Source organism: Chrysemys picta, chromosome 9, assembly GCF_011386835.1.
Source record: "Chrysemys picta bellii isolate R12L10 chromosome 9, ASM1138683v2, whole genome shotgun sequence".
In the NCBI taxonomy this organism is placed as follows: domain Eukaryota; kingdom Metazoa; phylum Chordata; order Testudines; family Emydidae; genus Chrysemys; species Chrysemys picta.
Genome location: NC_088799.1, coordinates 81,671,419 through 81,697,970, shown reverse-complemented (window position 1 = coordinate 81,697,970; position 26,552 = coordinate 81,671,419). Strand labels below are relative to the sequence as shown.

The window sequence follows — 26,552 nt, the reverse complement described above, 5'->3', positions numbered from 1 at the left end:
AAGTGAAAAACAGCAGCGTTTGCAGGAGCGGGTAACACTCTTCTCCCAGAGCCAGGATAAAAACCTGGGGGTAAGGGTTCCCAACTGTTTAAACTTAGGGAGCCCTACCCTGTGCTCAGAGCTAACTATATCCTTTTCTTCTTCTTTTTCTTCTCCTTCTCCTCTGTTTGCTTAATTTGCTGCTGTTAGCCTGTACTTTAAAATAACTTCACAGGGTTAATTGGTTGCTTTCCACCCCACTCCCCTCTCTCATACTTCTGGTTTTTCCGAAGTTTTAATGGAAAGTACTTTAGATATTCATATGAAATGTTTGTTTGTTTTGGGACAATGTTTGTTTTTGGAAGTCTGCTGGATTCCGCTAACATTTTTAGAGTAAAAGATCCAGGGGTGACCATGGAGATAAAAGTTTTGTACTGCCTTTTTGAACAATCCCGAGGTAAAGACAGCACAGGGTTAAAAAAGGCAGTTGTTTGCAGAAATTAATACTACAGAATGTGGGGGGAACTTAGAGGGAAGTAAATGGTTGGGAGTTGTGGAAATGTTAAAAGGTAATGGTTGTGAAGATGTTACAGAGTAACAGTTGTGGTGTTATAAGAAGGAAGCTTTTGGTTTGATGATAAAACCCAGTTATGTAAATGTAATTATTTGTGCAACTCAGTACCGTCACATTGGGTTGAACCACGGTAGTTAAATTATACAAGGGGGTCAAGTGGCTACTACAACCACCAGGGCCGTCCCTAGGCGTACACACCATACGCAGCTGCGTAGGGCACCCAAATATTTGGGGCACCTCTAGGTCTTAGTGTCCACCCTCCCACCTCTTCCTATCCCTGTTCTGACCCTTCCTCCAGGCTCCCACAGCTAGCTACTGCAGCCTGGTGAGTCTTCCTCTGGAGGGGATCTAGTAACTTAAAAGTGAAAAAGTCTCCAGCCTGCCAGGCCTATTAGCACAACATTGAAACTGTTAAAGAGCCATTCAAGTGGTAATGAAGCCATTGAACGGGCATTTGCCAACCCCCAGGTATCTACTGTCAGTTTCTGAATTTACTGACAAAAACAGTTGTGCATGACTAATATTTACTCAGAACATGTTCATCTACAGGACCTTAGTTTAAAATTTGCTTTAAAAATATTTCATTAGAAGATTGCTGAAGATTATAAAATCACATCTCTAAAAAATCCTTGCATAGATTTTTAGATGCATAATCTGAATATTCATCTTTAGCCTTAAATGCTTGGATCTTCAGACATATAGTTTTTTAAATAAATCCTTCAAAAGACCAGCCTTATCTAAAATACACATTTTAATTTTAATTACTATAATACAAAAAGCTTGCGTCCAAAGTCTCTCTGTCCTTTCTGTCCATCCCTTTTCCCCTTCACCTGCCACCCCCCCTTGAAGAGAGCCCTTAAAGAGACATTACCCCTTTCCTTCCAGATAGCTGAACAAATGAGTTTCCCTTTCTTTACCTCTGACTATTTGATGAACTAGTTTTAAGAGAACCCTCCAGCAAAAAGAGTACCTTAGTAAGAAATAAAATACTTTGTTATGCATAAAATCTTTGGAAACATATTTTTTAAAGTTGGTGAAATTTCATAAACATGTGTATTGTTATGGAGATCACACAATGTCTATTGTTATGGAGATCACACAATGTAAATTAGTGTTCCCTTTTTCTAAAAGCAATGAACATTGTTATGAAGACACTAAACCTCTGTGATGGATTAATTTAAAATAATGTCTTTGTTTCAGTGAGTTAAGTATGTAGTTATCTGGAATGATTACTTTATGACGGCTTAAGCGTACATTTAAAATATAAAATCAGCTTAGAAATAGTGATTAAGAACATGTAAATCAGAGAAGAGCTGCATTATGTATTCCATAATATTTAATGTTGTATTCAGAAAGACAGCTGACTCACCCTTACCACAAAGTTTTTGCAAATAAATCTCTGACAAACTTCAGGGCATATCAAAAAACCTGTGACTAACATTCTTTATTCCCAAATTTAGTGCTTTTAATTAGGTATCTTCTGCATGTCCAATCTTCACCAGCTGTCATGCAGTGGAAAACATGCTCTTCTGCAATTTCTTTAATGTCATTTGCTTCATTTGGGTTCAGGGATTTGTCTGGAAGGGGGTGAGCAGGGAGGGGGAGGGAAGAGAGGAGGGAGACAGTGGGGAGAGGGTGGGGTCTGGGCAGAGTGGGGGTGGGACTTGGGGTGGAGCAGGAGTGGAGTATGGGCAGGGCCACAGGCAGAAGAGGTGGGCTGGGGAGCTAGCCTCCGCAAGCGGCAGCTTCACCACCCATGACCGCAGGTAAAAGCGGTTCAGCTCCCGCACACCCAATGCGCACTGCAGTGTCCTTATTCACAGAGACGAATGCGCCGTCACCGTGCATTCTGCATGAGGGAGAGGGTTTGGGGCTCTCTGCGGGGAACTGTGACTCTCCACCGCTGTGAGGCGGGCCGGGTGGCTCAGTATCCTTAGTGCCTCCCCCCTAGGCTGCAAGCCCGGGCTGCCGTCGGGCATAGGGGCACCAGTTTAATAATACTGCGTGGGGCTCCAAAGATCCTAAGGACAGCCCTGACCACCAATATGTTTTTGTCCCCAGGAGCCTTTATAGCTATTGTGTGGGGAAATGGGCCCTTTTCCCACAGAAATAGTCTGTAAAGGACTGCTGCAGGCAGCAGGCAGCCAGATACTCTGATCTATATTATTGGACTATTGGACGATTTAATCAAAATCACTAAAGGAATGTAAGGGATTTCCATTAAAACTTGACTGTCTCTGATTGTACAAGATGGGAATGTAATCTTGTGTAAAAATAATAAAAGCAGTGCAAGGGGTAAAAGAGAATTTTTGTGTGTGAATCTTTTTGTGTAATTATGTGACCTAAACAACACTCATGGTTTGTAAAATCCTGTTTGTATGTTTAAGATAAATTGGTTTTGTTTTGTTTTTAAATAAAGAAAAAAGAATGGAACTAAATCCATTTGAATCTTTCATTCAAAGTTGCAAAACTGACAGTTTTTGCCAGACCCAGGTAACTAGTGTTGTTTGGCTTTGGTATTTAGCATTCAGCCTTTAAGGTACCTCAATGTTTAATATGTTTTTAAATAAAGACCAAAGTTGTGGCTGTTGTGGGAGACGGCCAGGGCCATGGAATGAGAGAAACATTCTGGATCTTTTGTGTATGTGTGCACAGGAAAAAAGAGAAGGAAAAGGGGAGCAATGTTGGGAAAACTGAGCCTTGGGGTGGCTCTGGGTGATCGGATGGTCGCTTTGGTGGGGGTGCATGAGAACTCTGTGGGCATGGGGGAGGCAGTTACATCTCGTGTGAAAGTTGATGTGGCTAATATAATGTTGTAGAGTTGAACTGTGGAGGGGGTGTGCATTTTCCCAGAACAGGTGCAGTGTATATTGTAGAAGCGGTTAAAGAAATGCAAAACAAAACATGCTACTTAATTAAAATCCTATTAGGGCTCCAAAAGGAGCCACAATAGGTTGTGTTTTCTTTTCCAGGTGGCTGTGTGTTTTAGAAGCAGGAGTTAAAATGAAAAGTAATCAGAATTCTGGTGGAAGCTAATTGTGTGCCTTTTAAGACAGAGTCTCTGAGCTGCTAAGAGCTTTGGATCCAAAAGCAAGCCAGAAAGCCTCTGTGTGGATGCAAATTACCTAGCTGATAGGGGAAGGAGAGAACTGCCCATAAATGGCGGCACAAAGGAGCGGCAAATAATAAATATACGTGGTCAGCAAATAAACTACTTGTAAGCAAGAAGACAATGACCCTCCAGGAAAGGGAGTTGGGAAAACAAGTCAAGCCTGAAAATAAGAGGGGACAGGTTAACCCTAAGTATTCCTTTGTGTGTGTGTCTGCACAGTGCCAAAATCTGAAGACAGATACAAAAGGAGTCTGCTTACATACACAACACCCTGACCTTGTAATTCACCAAAACCCAAAGCCTATGCAAAGATTTCAAGAGGGTAATGAACACACTGGCCTCAAAGACAATTTGTCTAAATAAAAGGCATGGTATAACAAGATACTTATAAACACCTGTTGGCAATAGATTTGATGCTAATGTTATTGTTAGTTCATATGGCAATAATGCGTCTCACCTGCTACCTGTGAATAAACTTAAAGCTAGGCACAGCAGAAAAACCATTACAAACGTGGTCTGTTGTACAAGAAGGGAAACTGAGGTACACCACCTCATGAATTTCATGAATGAACAGTGGGATAATTCACTAGCCTGCCTATAGAAGGAGAGGGATATAGCTCAGTGGTTTGAACATTGGCCTTCTAAACCTGGGTTGTGAGTTCAATCCTTGAGGGGGCCACTTAGGGATCTGGGGCAAAATCAGTACTTGGTCCTGCTCGTGAAGGCAGGGGGCTGGACTCAATGACCTTTCAAGGTCCCTTCCAGTTCTAGGAGAAGGGAGATCTCCATAAATTTTTTATTTTGTTTATAATTTTATAGAACAAAACAAGGAAAGAATGGCAGTAATGCTTCTGTTTTCCCTGCAGTCAGCAAGATTTAGAAGGGTTATTTTTAGGCAATAATCTGTCCCTACCCAGAGGGCTGGGAAATGTTCCTTCTGTTTTTCAGACACTCTACAAGTAAGCTGGTGCCAGCGGAAGAATAACCCAGAGCACCGTGGGTCTACTGTCATGACAAAGATTGTGTTGTGTGTTTGTTTTGTTTGTCTTCTTACCGTTATTTTGGTGGATATTGTACAAGGAGGGCTAACACATATAGCAGCAAAGGTCAATGCATGGTGACACCTGCCTGGGAAGCACGGTCTACCCAAACTGAGAAAATCAAGTGCAAATAAAAAGGCACAAAATGGCGGTTAAGAAGGACATACTATAAATTGTTACATGCATTTTACAGGTGGTCCTACGAAGGGGAACCCAAGGATTCTGTGGCCTGGAATGGAACAATCATTGTTGCTAATCACAATTGTCACCATTGTAAACCCTGCCCAGATCCCGCGATGTGAAGTGACAAAAGGAGGGAACACATGGACTGCCATTTTTTCCAAAATGTTAAAAATGTAATTCTAGCAGGAGACAAAAGAAAGGGACTCTGAAAGAATAGGTCCCAAGTTGCAATTTGAGATACCATATGATTGGCTAGCTAACTAGCAGCCAAACTTTACTACAGAATACATACAGACTTCCTCTCGCACTAGAGGTATGGTATAAAAACTATTACAGAGCAAGATACAGATGTAGAGTTTGTTCCTTTCCGCTGGTACCTCCAGTGCTGTGTGGTTCTTATTTTTACCTTGCTTTCAGTTTTTTTTCCTGAACTCTCCTCGCATTATTAAAGGACCTTCCATTGTCTGTGCTCAATGTTAAATCCAGGAGAGAGAGAGAGAGAGAAACTTCTCACCTTGTATCATTCCTGGATAGTTTACACCAAGAAGCTGATCTTAGGAAGGTTTCATGCAAGTTCTCAAGAATCAATAGGGCAGACTGGATTCCATGAAGAACCAGAGGGTGATGCAATTGCCCTTCAACAGTTAAGCTCATTGCTTTAATATTGTTATTGGAGAAGAGGGTGGAAAGGATGAAGGGCTTCCCTTAATGAATGGTCACCATTCAAGCTCTACAGCCCTATCTTCTGCACTGCTGCTGGTGTGTAAATGCTGGTTTTCTATGGAACATCCCCCAGTTCATATTCAGATGCTGTTGCTTTCACAAGAGTCGCATAGTCGTTTTTCACTGTGCCAATTGTCTCATATTCATTCTCTTTCACAGGCTGTGATGTATAGTTGTTTTCACCTCTAGATTTTGCTTCCTCATACGTGCACTTGACATTGACACCTGAACAAGTCTCTCCTCTTGTGAGGTTCATGGAGTTATGACTGAAACAAAAGTCTAATATTAATGGGAGGAAAGAACCAGGGGAGACTGAACATCACCCAGCTTCAAGATCCTGGGTAGTGTTCCCTCTAATTTTTTCCCATCCATGTACGGAATGAATTTTGTTATGTGCACCAATATGGAGGTGATGTGTTGTGGGGGTGGGGCTGAGGGCTTTGGAGTGTGGGAGGGGGCTCAGGGCTGGGGCAGAGGATAGGGGTTCAGGGGGTGAGGGCTCCGGCTGGGAGCGCAGGCTCTGGGGTGGGGCCAGGGATGAGGGGTTCAGGGTGCGAGAGGGGGCTCAGGCCTGGGGGTGCAGGCTCTGGGGTGGGACCAGGGATGAGGACTCCCCCCAGCCCTCTCTCCCTGCAGCAGCACCTGGGCTGGGGTAAAGCGTCTCTCCCCGCCACAGCAGCTGCGAGGCTGGGACTGGGGGAAAGGCGCCTCTCCCCATTACAGCCCCAGAGCTGGGAGGGAGAGGCATGTCTCCTCGCCGCAGCCCCGGGGCTGGGGGAGTTAAGTGCACAGCCCTTGGTGGCCTCCTGTGCGGCTGCGTACCTTAGAGGTAATTTAGATCCTGGGCCAGATTTTAGTCTGCATTACACCAGCATAAACCTGGAGTCATTCCATTAACTTCAATGGAGTGATACTGGATTTACAGCAGGGTGGCAGAGATCAGGCTTTGGTCCTCTGCTTTTAAATGACAGTGGAATATTAGTTATGGAATAACAAGACTCTGGATACTAACCCAAGGACATTATGGGAGGCTGAAAAAGTTGTATTAAAAGGGAAGGCAACCAGGGCCGGCTCTAGGATTTTTGCCACCCAAAGCAAAAACAATTTTGGCCGCGCCTCCCCCCCCCCCGTTCTTTAATTACCCCACCCCCAGCCCCGCCTCAACTCCGCCCCTTCCCCAGGTTTGAGAGCCTGGGAGGGAGGGGGAGACTCCAAGTGGCCATGGCGCGGGCGCCGCTTCTCCCCCTCCCTCCCAGGCTCCCAAGCCTGGGAGGGAGGGGGAGCAGCGGCGCGCGAAACGGCCGCTCAGGATCTCCCCCCCTCCCAGGTTTGAGAGCCTGGGAGGGAGGGGGAGACCCCGAGCTGCCGCGGTGCGCGAAACAGCTGATTCACGTGCCGCTGCTGCCCCTCCCTCCCAGGCTTGAGAGTCTGGGAGGGAGGGCAAGTAGCGGCGCACGAATCAGCTGTTTCACGCGCCATGACAGCAGCAGCGGAGGTGAGCTAGGGCGGCCAGGGCACATTTTTAGGGGCGGCATTCTGGCGCCGGCCATGCCGCCCCTAAAAATGTGCCGCCCCAAGCACCAGCTTGTTTTGCTGGTGCCTAGAACCAGCCCTGAAGGCAACAATGATAAGAGAAAGAGAGAGAAAAACAATCTGCTAACTTTGGGACCAAATTCTCTGCCGGCATTATAACACTGACCTCAATGGGGCTATGCCAGCTGTGGATTTGGCCCTTGGAAAATAAAGGACAGAATAAATAGTGGACAAATTGCAACCTATGGGCCAAGTACCGCTGATAAAGTTCTGCAAGGTGGCATGTGGCTGGCCACATTTTTTACAATGCAGGTGCAGCCAATGAAGAGAAGTCCCAGCATGCAGCTAACAATATTGATCAGAGTTAGACCTTATTTTAACATACTGCTGTACAAACCTCACTTGGACAAATTTCATTGGCAGAATACCACACTACAACACACACTCTTATGATCACTTTCATTGGCATTTGGATAAATAGCTCCTACATTACATATTGTTTTATTGTTCGGACATTTAAATTGGCAGCTTGTCTTGTGTTAGTGAATGGAAGAGTAGGACACAGGGATGCAAATTTAGGATTAGGATAGTCCAGGAAGAAATACCAGGGAGTAATGGAAGGAGGTTCAGCAAAGGACAGTTTTGGATGAACATCAGGAAATGGTTCTCAACTGGGAGACCCATTCAACTTGGATACTATCCCAAGGGAAGAGCTTAGTTAGGGTGACCAGATAGCAAGTGTGAAAAATCAGGACAGGGGATGGGGGTAATAGGTGCCTATATAAGAAAAAGCTCCAAATATTGGGACTGTCCCTATAAAATCGGGACATTTGGTCACCCTAGAAGAGCTAGAAATTCCCGTTCTTTAGATTCTGGACAAAACACTGGGAATTCACTACAGAAGACAATTGTGCACTGGTCTCTTTGGTTAAGGAACAGAGGATCCAATAGGTCTTTTCCAACTCTAATTTTGGTGATTCTAAGATATTCACAAACAACATTTCTATAGCTGTCCCCTGTGTGAATATCTAATGCTGTCAATCACAAATATCATTAAGCTATTCAAACCCCTCCTCCTGTATAACCAAAGAGGACATTCATTCTTCACTTGGCAAATAGCTTTCTTGCCACAGAAATCAATATTATAACCCCAGAAGTTCTTTCAGCATGACAGATGAAGAATCTTACTCACTCTGTTACTTCATTTGGATTATCTGAAAAAAAGAAAAAGAAATGTGAATATTTTGTAGTTTCATTCTTCCTACTGGAAATCAGATTTTTATTTTTAAAGTCTTATCATTTAAAGATGTAATGATAATTGGCACTTACATAGCACAGTATGTTTTCATAACACAGTACAATCATAAATTAGTGCATCCATTCCAGGACCCTGTTAGGTAAGTATTGTTATTCCCATTTTACCCATGGTAAAGCCAAGGCATAGAGTGGTTAAGAGACTTGACAAAACTGGGACTAGAAACAGCTTTGTGTTCAGTCCATTACATCTTGCTGCCCCTCCCTGGATGATGGTTCTACATAAAAACAGCCATGAAGGGTCAGACCAATGGTCCATTCTAGCCCAACATCCTGTCTTCCAACAATGGCCAATGCCAGGTGCTTCAGAGGAATGAACAGAAGAAGCAATCATCGAGTGATCTAATTCTTTTTTTTGAGCCCTATGACAGTGATACTTTCCAAAAGGCATCTGTCACTGAAGTGCCCTTTGCTGCAATGAACACTGAAAATCTCTTCCTATTAGGACTGGATGTATTAGGCTTGCCAGGCTAGTAAGTAGACACTAAAGTTGATTTGACCAGAACTAAAAATTAAAATTGCAAAATTAGTGTCAAGTTTACAAAGTGATTCGATTACATTTATCTGTGAACATCCTGCAATGACAAAATATATCCATGACATGACATCCAAACTAGTAATATATAGGTACTTGGTGCTTTGAAAAAAAAAAAGAAAAAGAAAAAAAAGGCAGTCTTACAAAATTGAAAACAATCACAAGCCAAATCAGCTGGGTGGAAGTAAACAGAAAAATGTGAATGATAATTGGGAACGATTTAAGATGCCCATTAAGTCACAATTGCACCATTTAACACTGGGGGAAGCAGATAGTCATGAATAAAAACAAACAGCTAAGAATTGTAGAAAATTGATTAAGGAAGCAAAAAATCTATGACCAGCAGAGTTAAGAACAATAAGGAGTTTTTAATTACAAACAAAGAACAAAAGGAACAAAAAGGAATCCAGACAATAGTATTGGTCCATTATTAGATGAAAATGGTAGTATGGTCAATAATAATGTAGGGAAAAAAAGGAATAGTGTCCAATAATAACTAAATAGAATAATAAACTACTTGTGCTAAACAATCTGTTCCACCTTGTATTTAGTTGTGACACTCAGAGTTAATTTCCCACACCTGAAGATGTTGCAACATCAGAGTGTCACAGTTAAATACAAGGTAGAACAGATTGTGTAGCATGAGTAGTTAACACATTTCAAGGGACCAGATCTGTGTAGCTCGAAAGCTTGTCTAGTAACAGAAGTTGATCCATTAAAAGATAATGTACCAGCTTGTCCCCCAGAATTGTTGGCATTTGACTAGAAGCAGCTGTAGGGGTTAGGTGGTTTTCTCTTCTCTCTGCCATGTGCTCAGTGACACAGGCTTTCTTGCTGCTTTATAACTTTCTCTCTCTCCTCCTTTATTTTTACTCTTTCTGTAACAGGCTAAGAGACTTGCTTTTCTCGGCTGTTCTCTCTCACTTCGTGTCTTGTTTATCTTCTCTAATATACATGCTCTATTCCTTATTTCAAAAGACATACAATTATTTTTCACACTTTTTTCAAAGTAACCTAAATGCATAAGCAATATTTTCTAAAAACTAATATGTAATACTTTTACTTAAAAAAAGGGATACAACATTTTCTCTCTGAAAAGACCTCAGCATATGTAAGGGACTGATCTTTTTTGTAGTTTTAAAACCCTCTTTTCTGACATTTTTTCTTTATCACTTTGTCATAATCCACGTTATTTTGTAAATTATCTAAAAATGCCTATAAAAGTATTTTTCTTTAAAAGTGCGGAAAATACCTATGTTCATGTAAAACTCACACAAACAGCGCTAAAGTTCCCAATGAAAAAAAAAAAATTCAAATGGCCAGCTGCACCAAAAGCAGACATATCCCAACAGGAGACTGGGGCAGAACATAAACCAAAACAGGGGCATGGAAACTGGGTCAGAGTTCTGTGGTGACAAATGCTATAGACTGCTTAACTATGTAGATCTGAATTATCCCAACACTGGGGCAGTATTTGATCTGGGTGTTTGTTTATTATACATTTAGGGGACAATATAGGGCCAGATCTGAATTTCATGTCTGTTCAGATGCAGGATTTGGGCCTTTCTCCAGACTGACATAATTCATTGCCTGCTCACGTCCTGCTCAGTTCTTGGTTGCCTGGTGACCGCTTTACACCAGCTATGCTAGTGCAGTATGACTGCCAGGAATACCCCAGCACAGAAGGCTTTCTTTGGCAGATGCTGAGCCATCTCTCTGCCCTTTCATATTTGCTCACCACTCATGGATGGAGTTGTGATGAATCTGCCAAGCAGGGAACTACCCATTCCCATCAACCACCTCCCCACCACACTTCATCTTCCACAGGCCAGGTAGGAGGAGAGGGCAGATTTCTATTGAAAGAATGGACCAAGGAAGTTATCTGACCCTTCTTTGGAAGCAGTGGTGGCATGGCCAGTAGCAGCAGCGAAGCATGAGGCAGAGGAAAATGTCCAGGAATTATGTACAGAGCAGGTTGCACAGAAACCAGGAAACCACATGTGGAACGGGGGGATGACTTGAAGCAGGAATTAATTCAGGGAAGTTCTATGGCCTGTGTTCTGCAGGAGGGCCAAGGCTAGATGATTACAGTGGTCCCTTCAGTAATCTACTCTTCCTACAGTCAATAGGAACTGTGTTGAGATGTCAATTGGAAGCAACTTTTACAGAATGAAACCATGTAGACTTCCTATCAAACATCTCTGGGGCACACAGCTGCAAGATGTGCATTCACACTATTGGAATGGATAGATAAAGTACTACAGGTTCAGTGCTCAAAGAAAATGAGACTAGCACAGTGGATTATGATTACCCTGACAGTTCCTGGTCTTGATACGATATGCCTACCCCGTAGTGTTCCATTTCAAGAAATGATCTTGATTGACTCATTTTCTTTCATTGCACTGTAGCAATGTTTTTATTTGGCCCCTCTCCAGAAATCTTCAGAAACAAAGTCAGCCTGTTCGCCCGGAGCATCCCCAGCACACGCCACTCACCCTTCTCGGTCTTTCTCCTACACAAGACGACCGCAATGACAACAAACACCATAGCCACACAGAGCACAACGATCAGGATGATGAGATAGAGGGGCAGGCTGGTCCTCTGGTAACCTAAATCAAAACAGCACATGGTGAGGTTTCAAGTAAAGAAGCAAATGTGCTCTGCTGGGCTCCCCAACATACTGAATCCTCCCAAACCACTGGAGTTATGGAGGCAGGAATTTTGCTCTTGAGCACTTCATGCCGTACCACATGGAGCTAAGGAAATCCATGACTCCTCTAGGCATGTCCTTCCAAGTGTTAGAACAGCTGCCATCCCATGGAGCCTGTAACCAAGTAGCCCAACAGCATGAGGTCATGCTTCACTGGACAGCAGAGGAAAGGGGTGTAGCAGCTAGAACCACATAGGGCAGCAGAGGTCATTTCCAGCAAGCTCTATCAACCTGAGGACTAACTTCTAAAATGGCAGCAAGTGGACGTGTCACATTCAGCCCACTCTTCTCCATCATTCACACAGAACCGCAATGAAAACACCACTTCCCTTCCCGTCTCCAAATTGCTTCCAATTCAGCACTGAGCAGGCCTCACCTCCTTCCGAGACGATGGTGTGCGCCTTGGTCTCAGAGCAGGGTACCATGGTTGCTGGTTTTGTAAGGGCTAAGAGAGAAGTGACGAATGTGTCAGACTCTTCCATCCCTTCAATTGCGAATTTATAAATTGGATAAATGCAAAGTCTTCAGGGGGGGAAGTTGTAAACCTCCCAAGTCTTTTAGAGCACTTCCCATCCGTAGATCTCAAAGGGCATTACAAAGGAAATGTCTGTTATTGCCGGGGTAAAGTGAGGCACAGGAAGGGGACTTGCCTAAGATCAGCAAGCTGGCAAGTGGCAGAGCTGGAGGATTGAGAACATTTTTATGACCCTAGCCAGTGATCAGCTGTGTCCTAACTATGAAGGCTGAGAGTGAGAGCTAGGAAGTGTCACTACAGACGTTGTTTGCATTCAGTCTAAATGTCTAAACCTTTCTTAAACCCTCTAAGCCATTTGCCTCATTATCATCCAGTGTCTCAGAGACAATCAAGCACTAGTTTGGGGCACTTACCTCTCACAGTCAGCTGCACTGCATCACTCTGCTGTATGACTTGTGAGCGTGCTCTGTTTTCTGCTTCACAGTAATATTTCCCCATGTCAGACATTCGCAGAGAATCAAACATGAGTACAGCGTGACTGCTCACATGCACTGCGTTTCCTCCTGGCTCTCCCTTGAACCATCGGTAGGTGATGGGTGGGGATCCATTGGTAGAGCAGGTCAGGCTTGTCCTAGCCCCTTTTGGTACAGTGAATCCCAGAGGGCCTGGTCTGACGATGGGTTTAGTCACTGCAACTGAAAGAAGAAGGAAAGGGATCTGGGTCTGAATGGTCCCTTTCAGGGTATTTGATCTGGGATTTTGGATATTATAGAAATGTGCATTCCATGGCTGTTCACCCTTCTCCAGAAGGGATTAATTCATTACCTGCTCATATAACCCCCTTCTATACAGAGTTCTGAGCTCCATTCATGGTTTCCTTGTGACTGCTTTGCACCAGCTATGCTAGCACAACGTGGCCACTGCAGGGAATACCCCCACACTTCAGTCTTTCACTGTCAAAGGCAGTGGGAATACCCGCACACTGTCTTTCTGCCCCTCCATAAGCCTTCCACACCAATGCACAGAGAGTTCTGGGTGTGTTGGGGATGTTCTGGAGTGTGTAGCTGGGGCAATCCTGTACCCCAACTCTTCTATAACTGCTGCAAGCCCCATAGAGATGTTCAACAGTGAGGCACCTTAAGGCAGTTGGGAAGGCTAATCTTAATTAGCACTAATGGCCAAACTAGGTACAAGTCACATCTCCAAATCAATGTTGCAGGCATGAATCCCATCCTTTGGCTCATTTCCCCCTCATTAGAGTGGGGCTAGTGCCAGTGCAGTGAAGACGACGCATGGCGCTCGAGAATCCATGGGAAATACTAGCCCCAACCCTGCAGATGTGGGGAGTCAGTGTGGAGTGGAAGTCCCTCTGCATAACCCCATCCCCACCAGATCTAAAGCCAGCTCAGTCAAGCGCTTTATGAGTGAGAAATGCCAAGTAAATGCAAATTTTATTATTGGATTTACCTTTAACAACATTAACTGTAGTGGTTCTCTCCCTTGTTAGCAGGCTCTTGTTCTGGGTTCTCCATGTGACTTTGCAAGTGTAGTGTCCACGGTCTGTGACTTCAAGCTTCTCAATTTCAAGAGAGACATCCCCTGGCGTGCTATTTGGCATGCTGACCCTACCTCTGTATTGTGACAACAGGATGTGATTGCCAGAGCTATCCCTTCGAAAGACGGTAACAGGGCTTTGATCTCGGTCCAAGGTCCAAATGACTGTTTGCTGCACAAAGTCCTGGGAAGGCCTGTAGACACATGGCAAGGTGACGGAACTCTTCCATATCCCTTCAATGTTGTGGGTGCCAGTCAGTTCCAGGATGGCTGTAGAGGGAGAGCAGGAGATGAGGGGTAGAAATAAAAGAACAGAGGAGAGAATGTCAGTAAGACCAAACAGTGCTAGAGGCACATCCAGGTGGAGTCCACTAAGCTGCAAGCACAGACAGTTATTCTTGACAAACATTACTGCTTGGTTTCCCTAGTCACACCTAGTGGATAGGGCACTGGCTTAGGATGTGGGAGACCTGGCTTCAGTTCCCTGCTCTACCGTGGAATTCATGTGTGACCTTGGGCAAGCCACTTACTATTTCTCTGACTCAGTTCCCTCTCTGTAAGATGCAGATAACACCACTGTCTCACTGTGGTGAGGATACATACACGAAAAGATTGTGAAGTGCTTTGAGCTCTACTCATGAAAAGGAATTATGGTTATTGCCTCTCAGATCCTGTCATAACTTAATGCGGCTGGTTAGAAAGTTTTCCCCCCTCTTCCTTCAAGTGCCCCATAGAGCAGAAAGAGATGTTCAGAGGCTGATGCACACAAGGCATGTTGTCCTAATTAGTTCGAACACAAGTCATGAGTTCTCTTGCAATGTCACTAGCCTTTGGTCTGTGAACTGGAACAATGGATCTGAAGTTCCTTGAACTTTGGGGAGGTCCAGATCTGCATCTGGTCTTCTTGGTTCATGGCCATCTTTATAAGACGAATCCCAACCAGAACACTGGATCAGAACTATGGGCAGGTTTGCATTTGGAGCCACAATTCTTATCTCATCTCCAAGTTCTGTGAATCTAGGCTCACTCTTCCAGTTTATCAGATGCCCGTCCAAATTTCAGCCTCATAAATAGTCTGAGAACGGCTGCATCTCATTAGCAAGTGACTTCAGAATTTTCCTCAAAGACCAGCCCCCGATCCCCTTTTCTGAAAACCTCCTGTTACTCTTAACTCAGTTTAAAACAGAACTCCAAGTAAGGAACTGAAATAGGAGTTCACATACATCTAAACTTCTACTTTTGCATCACTAACCAGGACTGGTGCCTTCCCCCACATCCTTTCCTAAAACATGGGAGTAACTCAGGGCTTACACACACACACACACACACACACCTTTCAAATCAGTATCAACATTTCCCCCTTATCCTGTTTTCCAAGTTCGTTGTCATTCAGTGCAGATTTACTGATGAAGTGCAAGTGCATTTCATTTGAAACTGCAGCACGATGTAAAATGACAGCTCAGATTCTGATCTCAATTACACCAGTGTGACTAGAATATCTTACAGTTATGGAGATCAGAGTCTGTCTGGAGGAGAGTTGTATGTAGAGCCATAGCTAGCACTGTAATTACAATGACACCCACTAGTAGAGGGATGGGCAAATTACGGCCTGTGTGCCGGATCTGGCCCACGAGCCGTTTTAAGCTGACCCGTGAGCCGCACCACGTGGCTCGGCCCTGCTCCGGTGCTACGGCTGGGGCTGTACCCACGTGGCTCAGCCCCACTCTGGACAGGGCCCTGAGTTGGGGGCCAGACCACGGGGCTCAGCCCGGCTCCGTCGCTCCAGCTGGGGTGCTAGGTTGGGGCTGCGCCACGTGACTCAACCCCACTCCGGCTGGAGCACTGGGTCGGGGGCCGCACCACGCTTGAGGTAAGTGCTGCTAGGAGCCTGCACCCCTGAGCCTCTCCCTGCGCCCCAACCCTGATCCCCCTCCCACTCTCCAAACCCCTCGATCCCAGCCCGGAGCACCCTCCTGCACTCCAAACCTCTCATCCCCAGCCCACCCCATAGCCCACACTCCCAGCCAGAACCCGCACCCCTTCCTGGATCCCCGATCCCCGTCCTGTCCTCCAAACCCCTCGGTCCCAATCCCAAACTCCTCATCCCCAGCTTCACCCCAGAGCCCATACCCACACCCCAACACCAATTTTATGAGCATTCATGGCCCGCCATACAATTTCTATTCCCTGATGTGGCCCTCGGGCCAAAAAGTTTGCCCACCCCTACACTAGTACAATTCTGAAAAGCTAAGTTCAAAAAGAATGAACTTATTCCAACCACAACATGAATTTTGAAGATGCTAAAATGCCAGAGAATAAACTCTCCCAGTACCCTGGACAGTCTTATTTTATTCTTACTCTGAGTACATTAAATCTGACAAATTGCTCAATACTGGGCTGTTTCTTACATTCTCCTTGTTGTATGTGTTGCAAAATGACTGAACTGGAAATATACAAGCTGCATTTTCACTCCAGGGATAATATGCTGCTACTTTCTACATGGTTTGAATTTGAAGTGACTGAAAACCAAGCTGGTAGAACAGAAGAGATACTGGTTTTCACAGCCTTTTAACGTTTTAAATCTTTTATCAAGTCCATACCTATGTGAACTTAGATTAACCGTCTCTGAATATGGAAAACGTCTTCATTTACTCACCATTGCAGAAGGTGAAGGAATTCACGAACGCCACTAACCACTCTAACTTTTCCATTCTTCACAGAACCGCAGCTACTTCTCTTGCCCTGGACCTCCTCTCTTATCAGCAGATGCCAAGGCAGCCATACTTCCTTTCAGCACTCACTCACTCACTCGGCTAGCACACAGAGTTGTTGCTGCTGCTCTTTTCCTTCCTTTTTTCACAAAACCCACAAGTATGTCTTACTGGTGGCTGAGTGACGGTTGTACAGATAGGACAGATCCTAATGAAGGATGGAGTTAAGAAAAAGGACTCAGTTTTTTCTTCTCTTTTACCATTATATATTGCCCTTACTTTGAGTCTGCCTTGCTTGCCATTCATTTGATTGTCCAAGTAATTGCTTCCTTTGATTATCTTTTTAATTGGACATTTTTGCCTTCTCGTCAGGTTTTCCATTCTTCTCTCAAAGGCCATATATTTATATTCTCTACCACACACGCGAGTTCTGTTAAAAGCACATTATGGTTGAAAAGAGAAGCACTCAATAGTTAGGAAGTGCCAGAATTAAGATAGACTGTGCCAAATCCATTCAGGGCCCTTGTGTATATGCATTAAGGTACAGTATTGAATTATATGATCACATTTTTTCCACAGGACCCCTGACTCATTCAGTGCACAAAATGGCTGGTGAATGAACAGCTGTTTGATTTTGTTTTCTCCTCATTGTTCAGTGTGTGGACTTTGGCTGGTTGAGGAGCTTGATGGATTGTTAATATTGATTTTCAATAAGTTTTGGGGCACTGGGGAAGTTCCAGAAGACCAGGAGAAAGCAAGTGTTGTGCCAATTTTTATAAAGGGTAAACCTGGGTAATCATAGGCCTCTCGGCCAAGATAATGGAGCAACTGATATGGGACTCTGTTAATTAATGCAAATTAATGCAAATCAACATGGGTTTATGGGAAATAGGTTCTGCCAAACTAACTTGATAGCTTTTTTTAATGAGATTACAAGTTTGGTTCTTAAATGTAATAATGTTGGCTTAATATATTAGACATCTTCAAGGCATTTGACTTGGTACCACATGGCATTTTGTTAAACAAAACCTAGAACAATATAAAGTTAACACGGCACACATTAAATGGGTTAAAAACTGGCTAACAGATAGGTCTCAAAATGTAACTGTAAACAGGGACTCAATCAATCAGGTTGGCTTCCCAAGTGGTTTTCCAGAGATCGGTTCTTGGCTCTGTGCTATTTACTTTTTAATCCATGACCTGTCAGGAAACAAAATCACTGATAAAATTTGCAGATGATAGAAAAATTGGGGGAGAGGTAAATAAGTAAGAAGACAGGTCACTAATGCACAGCCATCAGGATTGTTTAGTAAACTGGGGGCAAGCAAGCAAACAATACAGGTTTTAATGTGACTAAACCTAAATGCATACATCTAGGAACAAAGATGGTGGCCAGGCTTATGGGATGGAGGGCTAGATCCTGAGAAGCAGTGATTCTGATAGGGAATGGTTTCCCATGTCTGGGCATCTCTGACATTTTGACAAGTGTTCTGGCATCTCTACTTTCAATCTGAACAGCTTCTAGAGCTGGGCAGAAGGGACACTAGCATGAAATGTTCAAAAGGAAGGAAGAAAAGGTGAAGAGAAATCATCTCCCCTTAATTATTTTATCTCATAGTAGCCTGTTATGAGAGATCGCTCCCTATTGGGAAGCAGGGCAGGCTCCAGCATTTCTGCCGCCCCAAGCAAAAAAAAAAAAAAAAAAAAAAGCTGTGATCGCAATTGCGACTGGCGGCGGCAATTGGGGGGGGAAAAAAAGCCACGATCGGCGGCGGCAGTTCGGCGGCAGGTCCTTCGCTCCTAGAGGAAGTGAGGGACCTGCCGCCCCCAAATTGCCGCACGTGCTGCCCCTCTCCCTTGGCCACCCCAAGCACCTGCTTGTTAAGCTGGTGCCTGGAGCCGGCCCTGTTGGGAAGCCACCTAGTAAGATAGCTAAGCTTATCTATATGGCAATGTCTGGGAACCTATAGAACTACTTTAAGGAGTCTTAATGAGAGAAGACTGTACATGTGGAGGAAGGAACATAGCCTGAATGTTGCACTGTCTTGGCTTGCTCTCTTTTTACATATGAACACTGAACATGGTGTCAGAAGAGAATTGGCCCTCCAGGTTAATGCATTCAGAAACTAAGTATATCAGAAAGAACAACTCAAAGAGATAAGGATAATCATGGCAGCAAACCAGATTCCTGTCTCGGAGCAGATAGAGAAGACAGACAATGTGTTTTGCAATTGGACATTCTTTAGATCACAAGGGAAAACTACAAAATTGCAACAAACTGGATAAAAAGGAAAACAAAATAAGAGCAGCCTCACTATTAACGGTGGGAGGCAAAGGCCACCACATGCTCCAAATGCTTCTGGACATGTCAGCAGCAGACCCATGTAAAATACTAGAAGCGTTCCAAACGATATGAAAGATCTCTCTTCAACAAGTGTAATCAAGAATCTAAAAAAACAGATCAATATATTACCAAGTTGTGAAAATGACTGACTCATACATAACTAATAGATTAGTAATGGGACAAAAGGAGCTTGAAAAAGAATTCTCAGAGAGCCCACACTAACTCTATCAAGAGCGAGGGACACGTGCAAAGGTAGTGTTAAAGCTCATTTCCAAATGCAGAGCATAAAGTGGAGCAGATGGAAAAAAAAAAGGCTTGCAGAAAAAAAACAAAAAGAAGGTACTATGTCAAGGAAGCAAGCAGCGACTCAGAGGAGGAGATTCTGCACATGACAGTAATGCAGTGCAAAACAGCAAAATTAAATGGTTTGTGAAGCTCAGACTAGCAGCAGATGCAAAGACAAGGCAGCGGCACACATGCAGGAAACTGAATGCCAAATAGATGGGGAGGCATCGATGAATGTGCTAGGCTAAAAAGAGTGGTATTATGTAAGAAAAGAAAGTGAAATTGCAACCAAGTGAAGCCAAATTAAAATTAGGCAAGGCGGGATCATAACACACTAGGACAGTGTACATTACTAGCAGAATACCCAGGAAAAGTGATCAGGCAGTAGTAGGGTTACCATACGTCCGGATTTCCCCGAACATGTCCGGCTTTTTGGTGCTCAAATCCCCGTCCGGGGGGAATTTTCAAAAAGCCGGACATGTCCGGGGAAATAGGGAGACATAAGCCAGGGTCCGCCCGGCCCCAGCACGATCCGCCGGGTCCGCAACGCAGCCCAGTCGCCCTGGCTACATTGTAGCGAGCTCGGGCGGGGGGGGGGGGCGCGCAGCCGCACAAAGCGGCAGAGGGGCCACTGCTGCCCTCGCAGGCCGGGCGGACCACCCACCCCAGCCGAGCCCACAGGACCACGGGGAGGCCAGGCCCAGCCAGCGGCTGAGGCTTCCCTCGCGGGGGGGGAACCCCCCGGCCACTGGGGGACCCTTCCTGCGGTCCCGGCGCCACGGGAGCTGTTCCAGCGGGGACAGGCTGGGGAACGTGCGAGGCGGCGGGGAGTGCGGCGTGTGCCAGGGCTGCAGGGACCCACGCCGCCCCGGTCGCCGCTGAGCCTCCGAAGCCCCCGCCAGGCAGAGACTGCCGGGTGAGCGGGGGTGCAGGGGCTGGGCAGGCGGGGACACAGAGGCTGCAGGGGCGGTGGGGGTGTTGGTGTCACTAGGCATAGCTACCAGGTAACTCAGGGGGAGAGGGGGGGTGGAAGGCCATAAGTGCCGATGAAACCTCCCTGCTCTGGGTCTAAGTGAACCACAGAACTCCATCTTGTGAACTTTCACCTACTTCCATGCTAACAGCCTATGCTGAAGCAGAATATGTAATGGTCAGCTTTTCTAGCAGACAGCTGCAGTTTTGCTCGCACTAACAGAAACGGTAGTGATAATGCGGGGGAAAAGGGGGAGGGAAAGGCCTAGTGTGTAGAGCTTGCAAGGTCAAAGATAAGCATGTGAACCGGAAAGTTTCTAACATGCACAATGTGTACCTGCTTTAACTGCTATTGGGTAGGGAGGGGTCTGAGGGAGAAAACAGAACAAAGCTTACACACAAATAGCTTGGAATATAAAAGGGAACACTTGCTTGTATGTGCTGTGCTTGATTTGAGACGTGCCTGTCTCCCTGCACCACTTTGAGATCTCAAATAAACTTTGTTTGCTTCTCCACCCCGGTGCGTCTATTGGTGCGGCGCACACCGGACAACGAACCCTGTTGCCCCCTCGGGGCCCATCTGGGCCGGCAACAGTTTGGCGAGTGGGGAGCAGGGATCACAGAGGCTGCAGGGGCGGGGGGAGGTGCAGGGCGAGTGGGGAGCAGGGGTCACAGAGGCTGCAGGGGTGGGGGGGGTGAAGGGGCTGCAGAGCAAGTGGAGAGCAGGGAAGCACTTAGCAACCCCCAACCAAGATCAGCGCGGGAGGGAGGAGGGGGAAAGCAGGGTGCTCAGAGGAGGGGCCAGAGTTGGGGCAGGGACTTTTGGGAAGGGCTTGGAATGGGGACGGGGAAGGGGCGGAGTTGGGGCAGGGCCGGGACCCCCAAGGAGTGTCCTCTTTTTTCAGTGTTGAAATATGGTAACCCTAGGCAGTAGAGTGACCAGACATCCCGATTTTATAGGGACAGTCCCAATATTTGGGGGGGAGGGATAGCTCAGTGGTTTGAGTATTGGCCTGCTAAACCCAGGGTTGTGAGGTCAATCCTTAAGGGGGCCATTTAGGGATCTGGGGATTGGTCCTGCTTTGAGCAGGGTGTTGGACTAGATGATCTCCTTAGGTCCCTTCCAACCTGATATTCTGGGATTTGTTTTATATCAACACCTATTACCGCCCACCCCCGTCCCAATTTTTCACACTTGATGTCTGGTCACCCTATCAGGCAGAAATTTCTGGTAGCACAAACACAGAAACTACTGCTTTGAGCGAAAACAATTGAAGGCTGAAACCTGGGACAAAAGATTCATACAACAGACACAGGCAAAAAACATACCCAGAGCAGACAGTGAACCACGGCAACCCTGCAGCAAAGCTGCCAAAAGATTATCAAGCTGGTTTTGAAGGACTGGGTCTGGGATGTCATCAAGGCACGTCAGACCCAGAAACAAATAAAACAATTCAGCCACTATCTGCCTCCCGGAGTACAGATTAACATAAAAAGAAAAAAGAATAGGAGCAATAAAACAAAACTTAAAAGGCAGGCAACACTGTTAAAGTCATAAAGCCCCCAAGTTGGATAAACAGATTCAAATAGTTTAAACAAAGGACTAAAAGCAGCTCTGTACTAAATGCTTACAACAGAAGAAGTGCTACTTGACATTGTAAAGCTCAAAATAACCTCAGTATTTGCCAAAGACTGATATTGGCAAGTGTTACTAGGTAAGGAAAGCAGCTACCTCACCACATTTTGGACATCAGTGGGTAGATACAGAGGGCTGAGAATGCTGTTTGGGATCAAACCTGTAGTGAAAGACTATCAATGCTGCCAGCAAGCCATATTAACAGGGCTTGCAGGGATAAGTGTCACTCACAGCTGATGACATTCTAGCACGTGGATGCAGACACAGCATTGCAGAAACTATGGCCGATAAGGACCTCAACCTCATCTCTCTGCTAGAAAGAGCCAAGGAAGTAAATCTGAAAGTGAATTAAAAACAAGTTGTAATTGTGATTGACTGCAGGATGATACAGGGGACACTGACTGACCACCCAAGAGCTGAAATGACAGAGGTAAGTATTGGACAAAGATTCAATATGGACCTGGTTGCCTTAAAATGATGCAGTCATCACACACAAAGAACTGGTGCTCAACTCTCCCATCCTGGCATGCTGTGATGTGAACAAAGAGGAATCCACATAATGTGATGACAGTGAAAAAGGGGTTGGGGCATGTCTCCCACAGAAGCTCTCTCATCAAGATTACAATCACTAATGGGGACGGGAGGGGGGAGGGGAAGATACACCCAAATTGAAAAGGAACACCTTGCTAGAGCTTCCGAATGAAAAGTCTATTATTGGAACAGAACATTTCTATTGATCTTTTCAAAACAACTTTTCATTTTGAAATTTTATTTTTTTAATAAAGATGTTTTGATTTTCTCTCAACAGAATGTTCTGATCAACCCAAAATTCCACTTCAGACAATTTCAGTCCCCCCCATTCAGATTTAGAACAAAAATAAAACTTTCAAATCTGAACATTTTTAATTGAACAGAAATGCCAGTTACCCAACAGCTCTAATACCATCTGTGCTGGGTGGAGGGGCAGTTACATTAACAAGATGGCAGTTGTTTAGTCTGTCATCACATTGACACACTTTGGTACAATGTTGTCACTCCTGGTTACTAGGAAATAAACCACATTAATAAGATAGGTGTTGAAATAGAAGGAAACACCCATGTAACTAGCTGTGCCAGCATTTCATTTCTCCTTTCTCCTGCAGTGTCCCTCAATTTAGTACAGAGATCTTGACTTTTAAGAAAAGCCAAAGAAAAAGAAGGGATGGGACCTGGATGGTTAAGGAAACTGTAAACTAGGAGAGTGCTGCTTAAAGGAGGGGGTAAGGCAACAGTCTCTCATAAGCTACCAGATGGAGTCTTTTACCTTTGGGTCGCAGTCATTCCAGGAAAAATGGGAACTGAAATCTGGGGAAGCTTGCTGTACCACTAACTGTATGGCTTCACTTCTGCCTATTCTCCAGGGCTGCCACACTAGGTCCCACCGTCCCTTGCACAGGAGGGCCTTCTGTTCCGATGCTCTCTGCCCACCAATCCCAGTCCTAAAAGAGAGCCACCATGGCTTAACAACCATGTAAAAGAAGCAGAGAGAGATAAAAAGACTTCCTTTAAAAAATGGAAGTCAAATCCTAGTGAGGCAAATAGAAAGGAGCATAAACACTGCCAAATTAAGTGCAAGAATGTAATAAAAAAAGCCAAAAAGGAGTTTGAAGAACGGCTAGCCAGAAACTCCAAAGGTAATAACAAAATGTTTTTTAAGTACATCAGAAGCAGGAAGCCTGCTAAACAACCAGTGGGGCCCCTTGATTATTGAGATACAAAAGGAGCGCTTAAAGACGATAAAGTCATTACGGAGAAACTAAATGGATTCTTTGCTTCATTCTTCACGGCTGAGGATGTTAGGGAGATTCCCAAACCTGGCTGGCTTTTGTAGGTGACAAAGCTGAGGAACTGTCACAGATTGAGGTGTCACTAGAGGTGGTTTTGGAATTAATTGATAAACTTAACATTAACAAGTCACCGGGACAAGATGGCATTCACCCAAGAGTTCCAAAAGAACTCAAATGTGAAGTTGCGGAACTATTAACTAAGGTTTGTAACCTGTCCTTTAAATCGGCTTCTGTACCCAATGACTGGAAGTTAGCTAATGTTGTGGTCAAAGACACCCACGCAATGATTTTAGTTCAAAGACTCAAGCCTGAGGCCAGTTTATTGACATACATACCAGTGCACTGGGGTGCAGTCTGAAAACTGACACCCCGAGGGCCGCTCGCAGGCGGGTTTTTATTTCATTAAACCACAAGCAAAGTACAAACAATATGTCATGAGTTAAGAAACTGGGGTTGGGGTCCTCTGGCAAGGAGTTCCACAGGTTGACTGTGCGTTGCGTGAAGAAATACTTCCTTTTGTTTGTTTTAAACCTGCTGCCTATTAATTTCATTTGGTGATCCCTAGTTCTTGTGTTATGAGATGTAAATAACACTTCCTTATATACTTTCTCCACGCCAGTTATGATTTTATAGACCTCTCTCATATCCCCTTCGTCATCTCTTTTCCAAGCTGAAAAGTCCCAGTCTTATTAATCTCTCCTCATACAGAAGCCATTCCATACTCCTAATAATTTTTGTTGCCCCTTTCTGAATCTTTTCCAATATATCTTTTTTGAGATGGAGCAACCACATCTGCACACAGTATTCCAGATGTGGGTATACAATTGATTTTAAAAGAGGCAAGATGACATTTTCTGTCTTATCGGTCCCTTTCTTAATTATTCCCCAACATTCTGTTTGCTTTTTTGACTGCTGCTGCACATTGAATGGATGTTTTCAGAGAATGACTCCAAAATCTCTGAGTGCTAAAAGCTAATTTAGACCCCATCATTTTATATGTATAGTTGGGATTATGTTTTCCTACCCTGTATTTCCTATCTTTTACCCAGTTACCAACCCATGAGAGGACCTTCCCTCTTATCCCTTGACAGCTTACTATGCTTAAGAGCCTTTGGTGAGGGACCTTGTCAAAGGCTTTCTGAACATCTAAGTACACTATATCCACTGGATCCCCTTGTCTACATGCTTGTTGACCCCCTCAAAGAATTCTAGTAGATTGGTGAGGCATGAATTCCCTTTACAAAAACCATGTTAACTCTTCCCCAATAAGTTATGTTCAACTATGCGTCTGACACGTTCATTCTTTACTATAGTTTCAACCAGTTTGCCTGGTACTGAAGTCAAACTTACTGGCCTGTAATTGCCGGGATCACCTCTGGAGCCCTTTTAAAAAATTGGTGTCACATTAGCTATTGTCCAGTCATTTGGTACAGAAGCTGATTTAAATGATAGGTTACAGACTACATCATTTGCCAGCAATGCCGCTCTGCCATGTACATTGGCCAAACTGGATAGTCTCTACGCAAAAGAATTAATGGACACAAATCTGACATCAGGAATTACAACATTCAAAACCCAGAAGAATACTTCAACCCCACTGGACATTCAACAACAGACTTAGGTGGCAATTCTTCAACAAAAAAACTTCAAAAACAGACTCCAACGTGAAACTGCAGAACTGGAATTAATTTGCAAATTGGACACAATCAAAGTAGGCCTGAATAAAGACTGGGAGTGGATGAGTCATTACAAAACCTAATTTTACCATACTTAGTTCCCTCTACTGTTACTCACACCTTCTTGTCAACTGTTTGAAATGGGCCACCCTCATTACCACTACAAAAGTGATTTTTCCTCCCTTGGTATTCTACTGTTAATTGAATTGTCTCGTTAGCCTGCCCCTCCCCCACCTGGTAAGGCACCTCCCATCTTTTCATGTACTATGCATAAATATACCTGCTACTGTATTTTCCACTCCATGCATCTGATGAAGTGGGTTATAGCCCATGAAAGCTTATGTCCAAATAAATTTGTTAGTCTCTAAGGTGCCACAAGGACTCATTGTTTTTGCAGACTACAGTTAGTAGTTCTGCAATTTTACATTTGAGTTCCTTCAGAACTCTTTGGTTAATACCATCAGGTCCTGGAGACTTATTACTGTTTAGTTTATCAATTTGTTCCAAAACCTCCTCTAATGATACCTCAATCTGGGATAGTTCCTCAGATTTGTCACCTAAAAAGAATGGCTCGGGTTTGGGAATCTCCCTCACATCCTCAACCACGAAGAGCAATGCAACAAATTCATTTAGTTTCTCCGCAATGGCCTTATCATCCTTGAGTGCGCCTTTAAATAAAAAGGAATTTGCTATTCCTTTTTGACTTGAGCTAGCAGTTCTGCAAATTCTTTTTTGGCTCTCCTAATTATATTTTTACACTTCATTTGCCAGAGTTTATGCTCGTTTCCATTCTCTTCACTAGGATTTAACTTCCACTTTTTAAAGGATGTCATTTTGTGTCCCGCTGCTTTTTTTACTTTGTTGTTTAGCCACAGTGGCTCTTTTTCAGTTCTGTTTTTTTAATTTGGAGTATACATATAAGTTGAGCCTCTATTATGGTGTCTTTAAAGAGTTCCCCTTTCTGAAATTAAATGCTAGTGTTGAGCCGCTGTGGAGTTTTCCCCACCACAGGGATGTTAAGTTCAATTATAAGTCCCTCTTACCAAACAGTCCAGCTATAAGAACCTCTTGGACCTGATCCTTTGCTCCACTTAAACAGTCCTTAAACAGGCTAGCTCCTTCCCACACAAGTGCTCTAAAAAGGTGTGCAATCATCTGCTCACTGTCCTCCTCTCCTTCTCTTTCATTGTACCATTGAGCTCACTTCCCATCTTCATTTGTCCCACATATTTCATCTCCATGTCTTTGTGGCCCCTTCGCATTCCTGTAGTGGAGGCCATTGATCTTTCTGTGATGGAGCTCTTTCAGAGGTCAAATGGACAGGCTTCCTTCTTAACATACTCTTTTTTGGGGAGGGAGGGGGGATAGGA

The 26,552-nt window shown here is 44.5% G+C and overlaps 1 protein-coding gene and 1 long non-coding RNA gene across 4 annotated transcripts; one reads left to right on the top strand and one right to left on the bottom strand.

The window, feature by feature from the left end:
- Nucleotides 1–2,212: 2,212 nt before the first annotated feature.
- LOC135973437 (uncharacterized) lies at nt 2,213–5,070 on the top strand. Its single transcript, XR_010590267.1, has 2 exons — nt 2,213–2,319; nt 4,899–5,070. It is a non-coding gene; the product is annotated as an uncharacterized LOC135973437 (long non-coding RNA).
- A 49-nt stretch (nt 5,071–5,119) lies between these two features.
- On the bottom strand, nt 5,120–18,932 carry LOC101945867 (V-set and immunoglobulin domain-containing protein 4-like). Of its 3 annotated transcripts, none has more exons than XM_042853276.2 (7): nt 18,759–18,932; nt 13,646–14,002; nt 12,592–12,873; nt 12,080–12,148; nt 11,489–11,602; nt 8,337–8,358; nt 5,120–5,877 (listed from the first exon to the last, which is right to left on the bottom strand). In XM_042853276.2, exons 1-7 carry the CDS (start codon nt 18,808–18,810, stop codon nt 5,667–5,669), a joined length of 1,107 nt encoding a protein of 368 aa, XP_042709210.2. In that variant the 5' UTR covers nt 18,811–18,932; the 3' UTR covers nt 5,120–5,666. The 3 variants fall into 3 exon arrangements, with proteins under 3 accessions (XP_042709210.2, XP_042709208.2, XP_042709211.2); XM_042853274.2 differs by lacking the exon at nt 18,759–18,932 and adding an exon at nt 16,389–16,580; XM_042853277.2 differs by lacking the exons at nt 12,080–12,148; nt 18,759–18,932 and adding an exon at nt 16,389–16,580.
- Nucleotides 18,933–26,552: the final 7,620 nt, after the last annotated feature.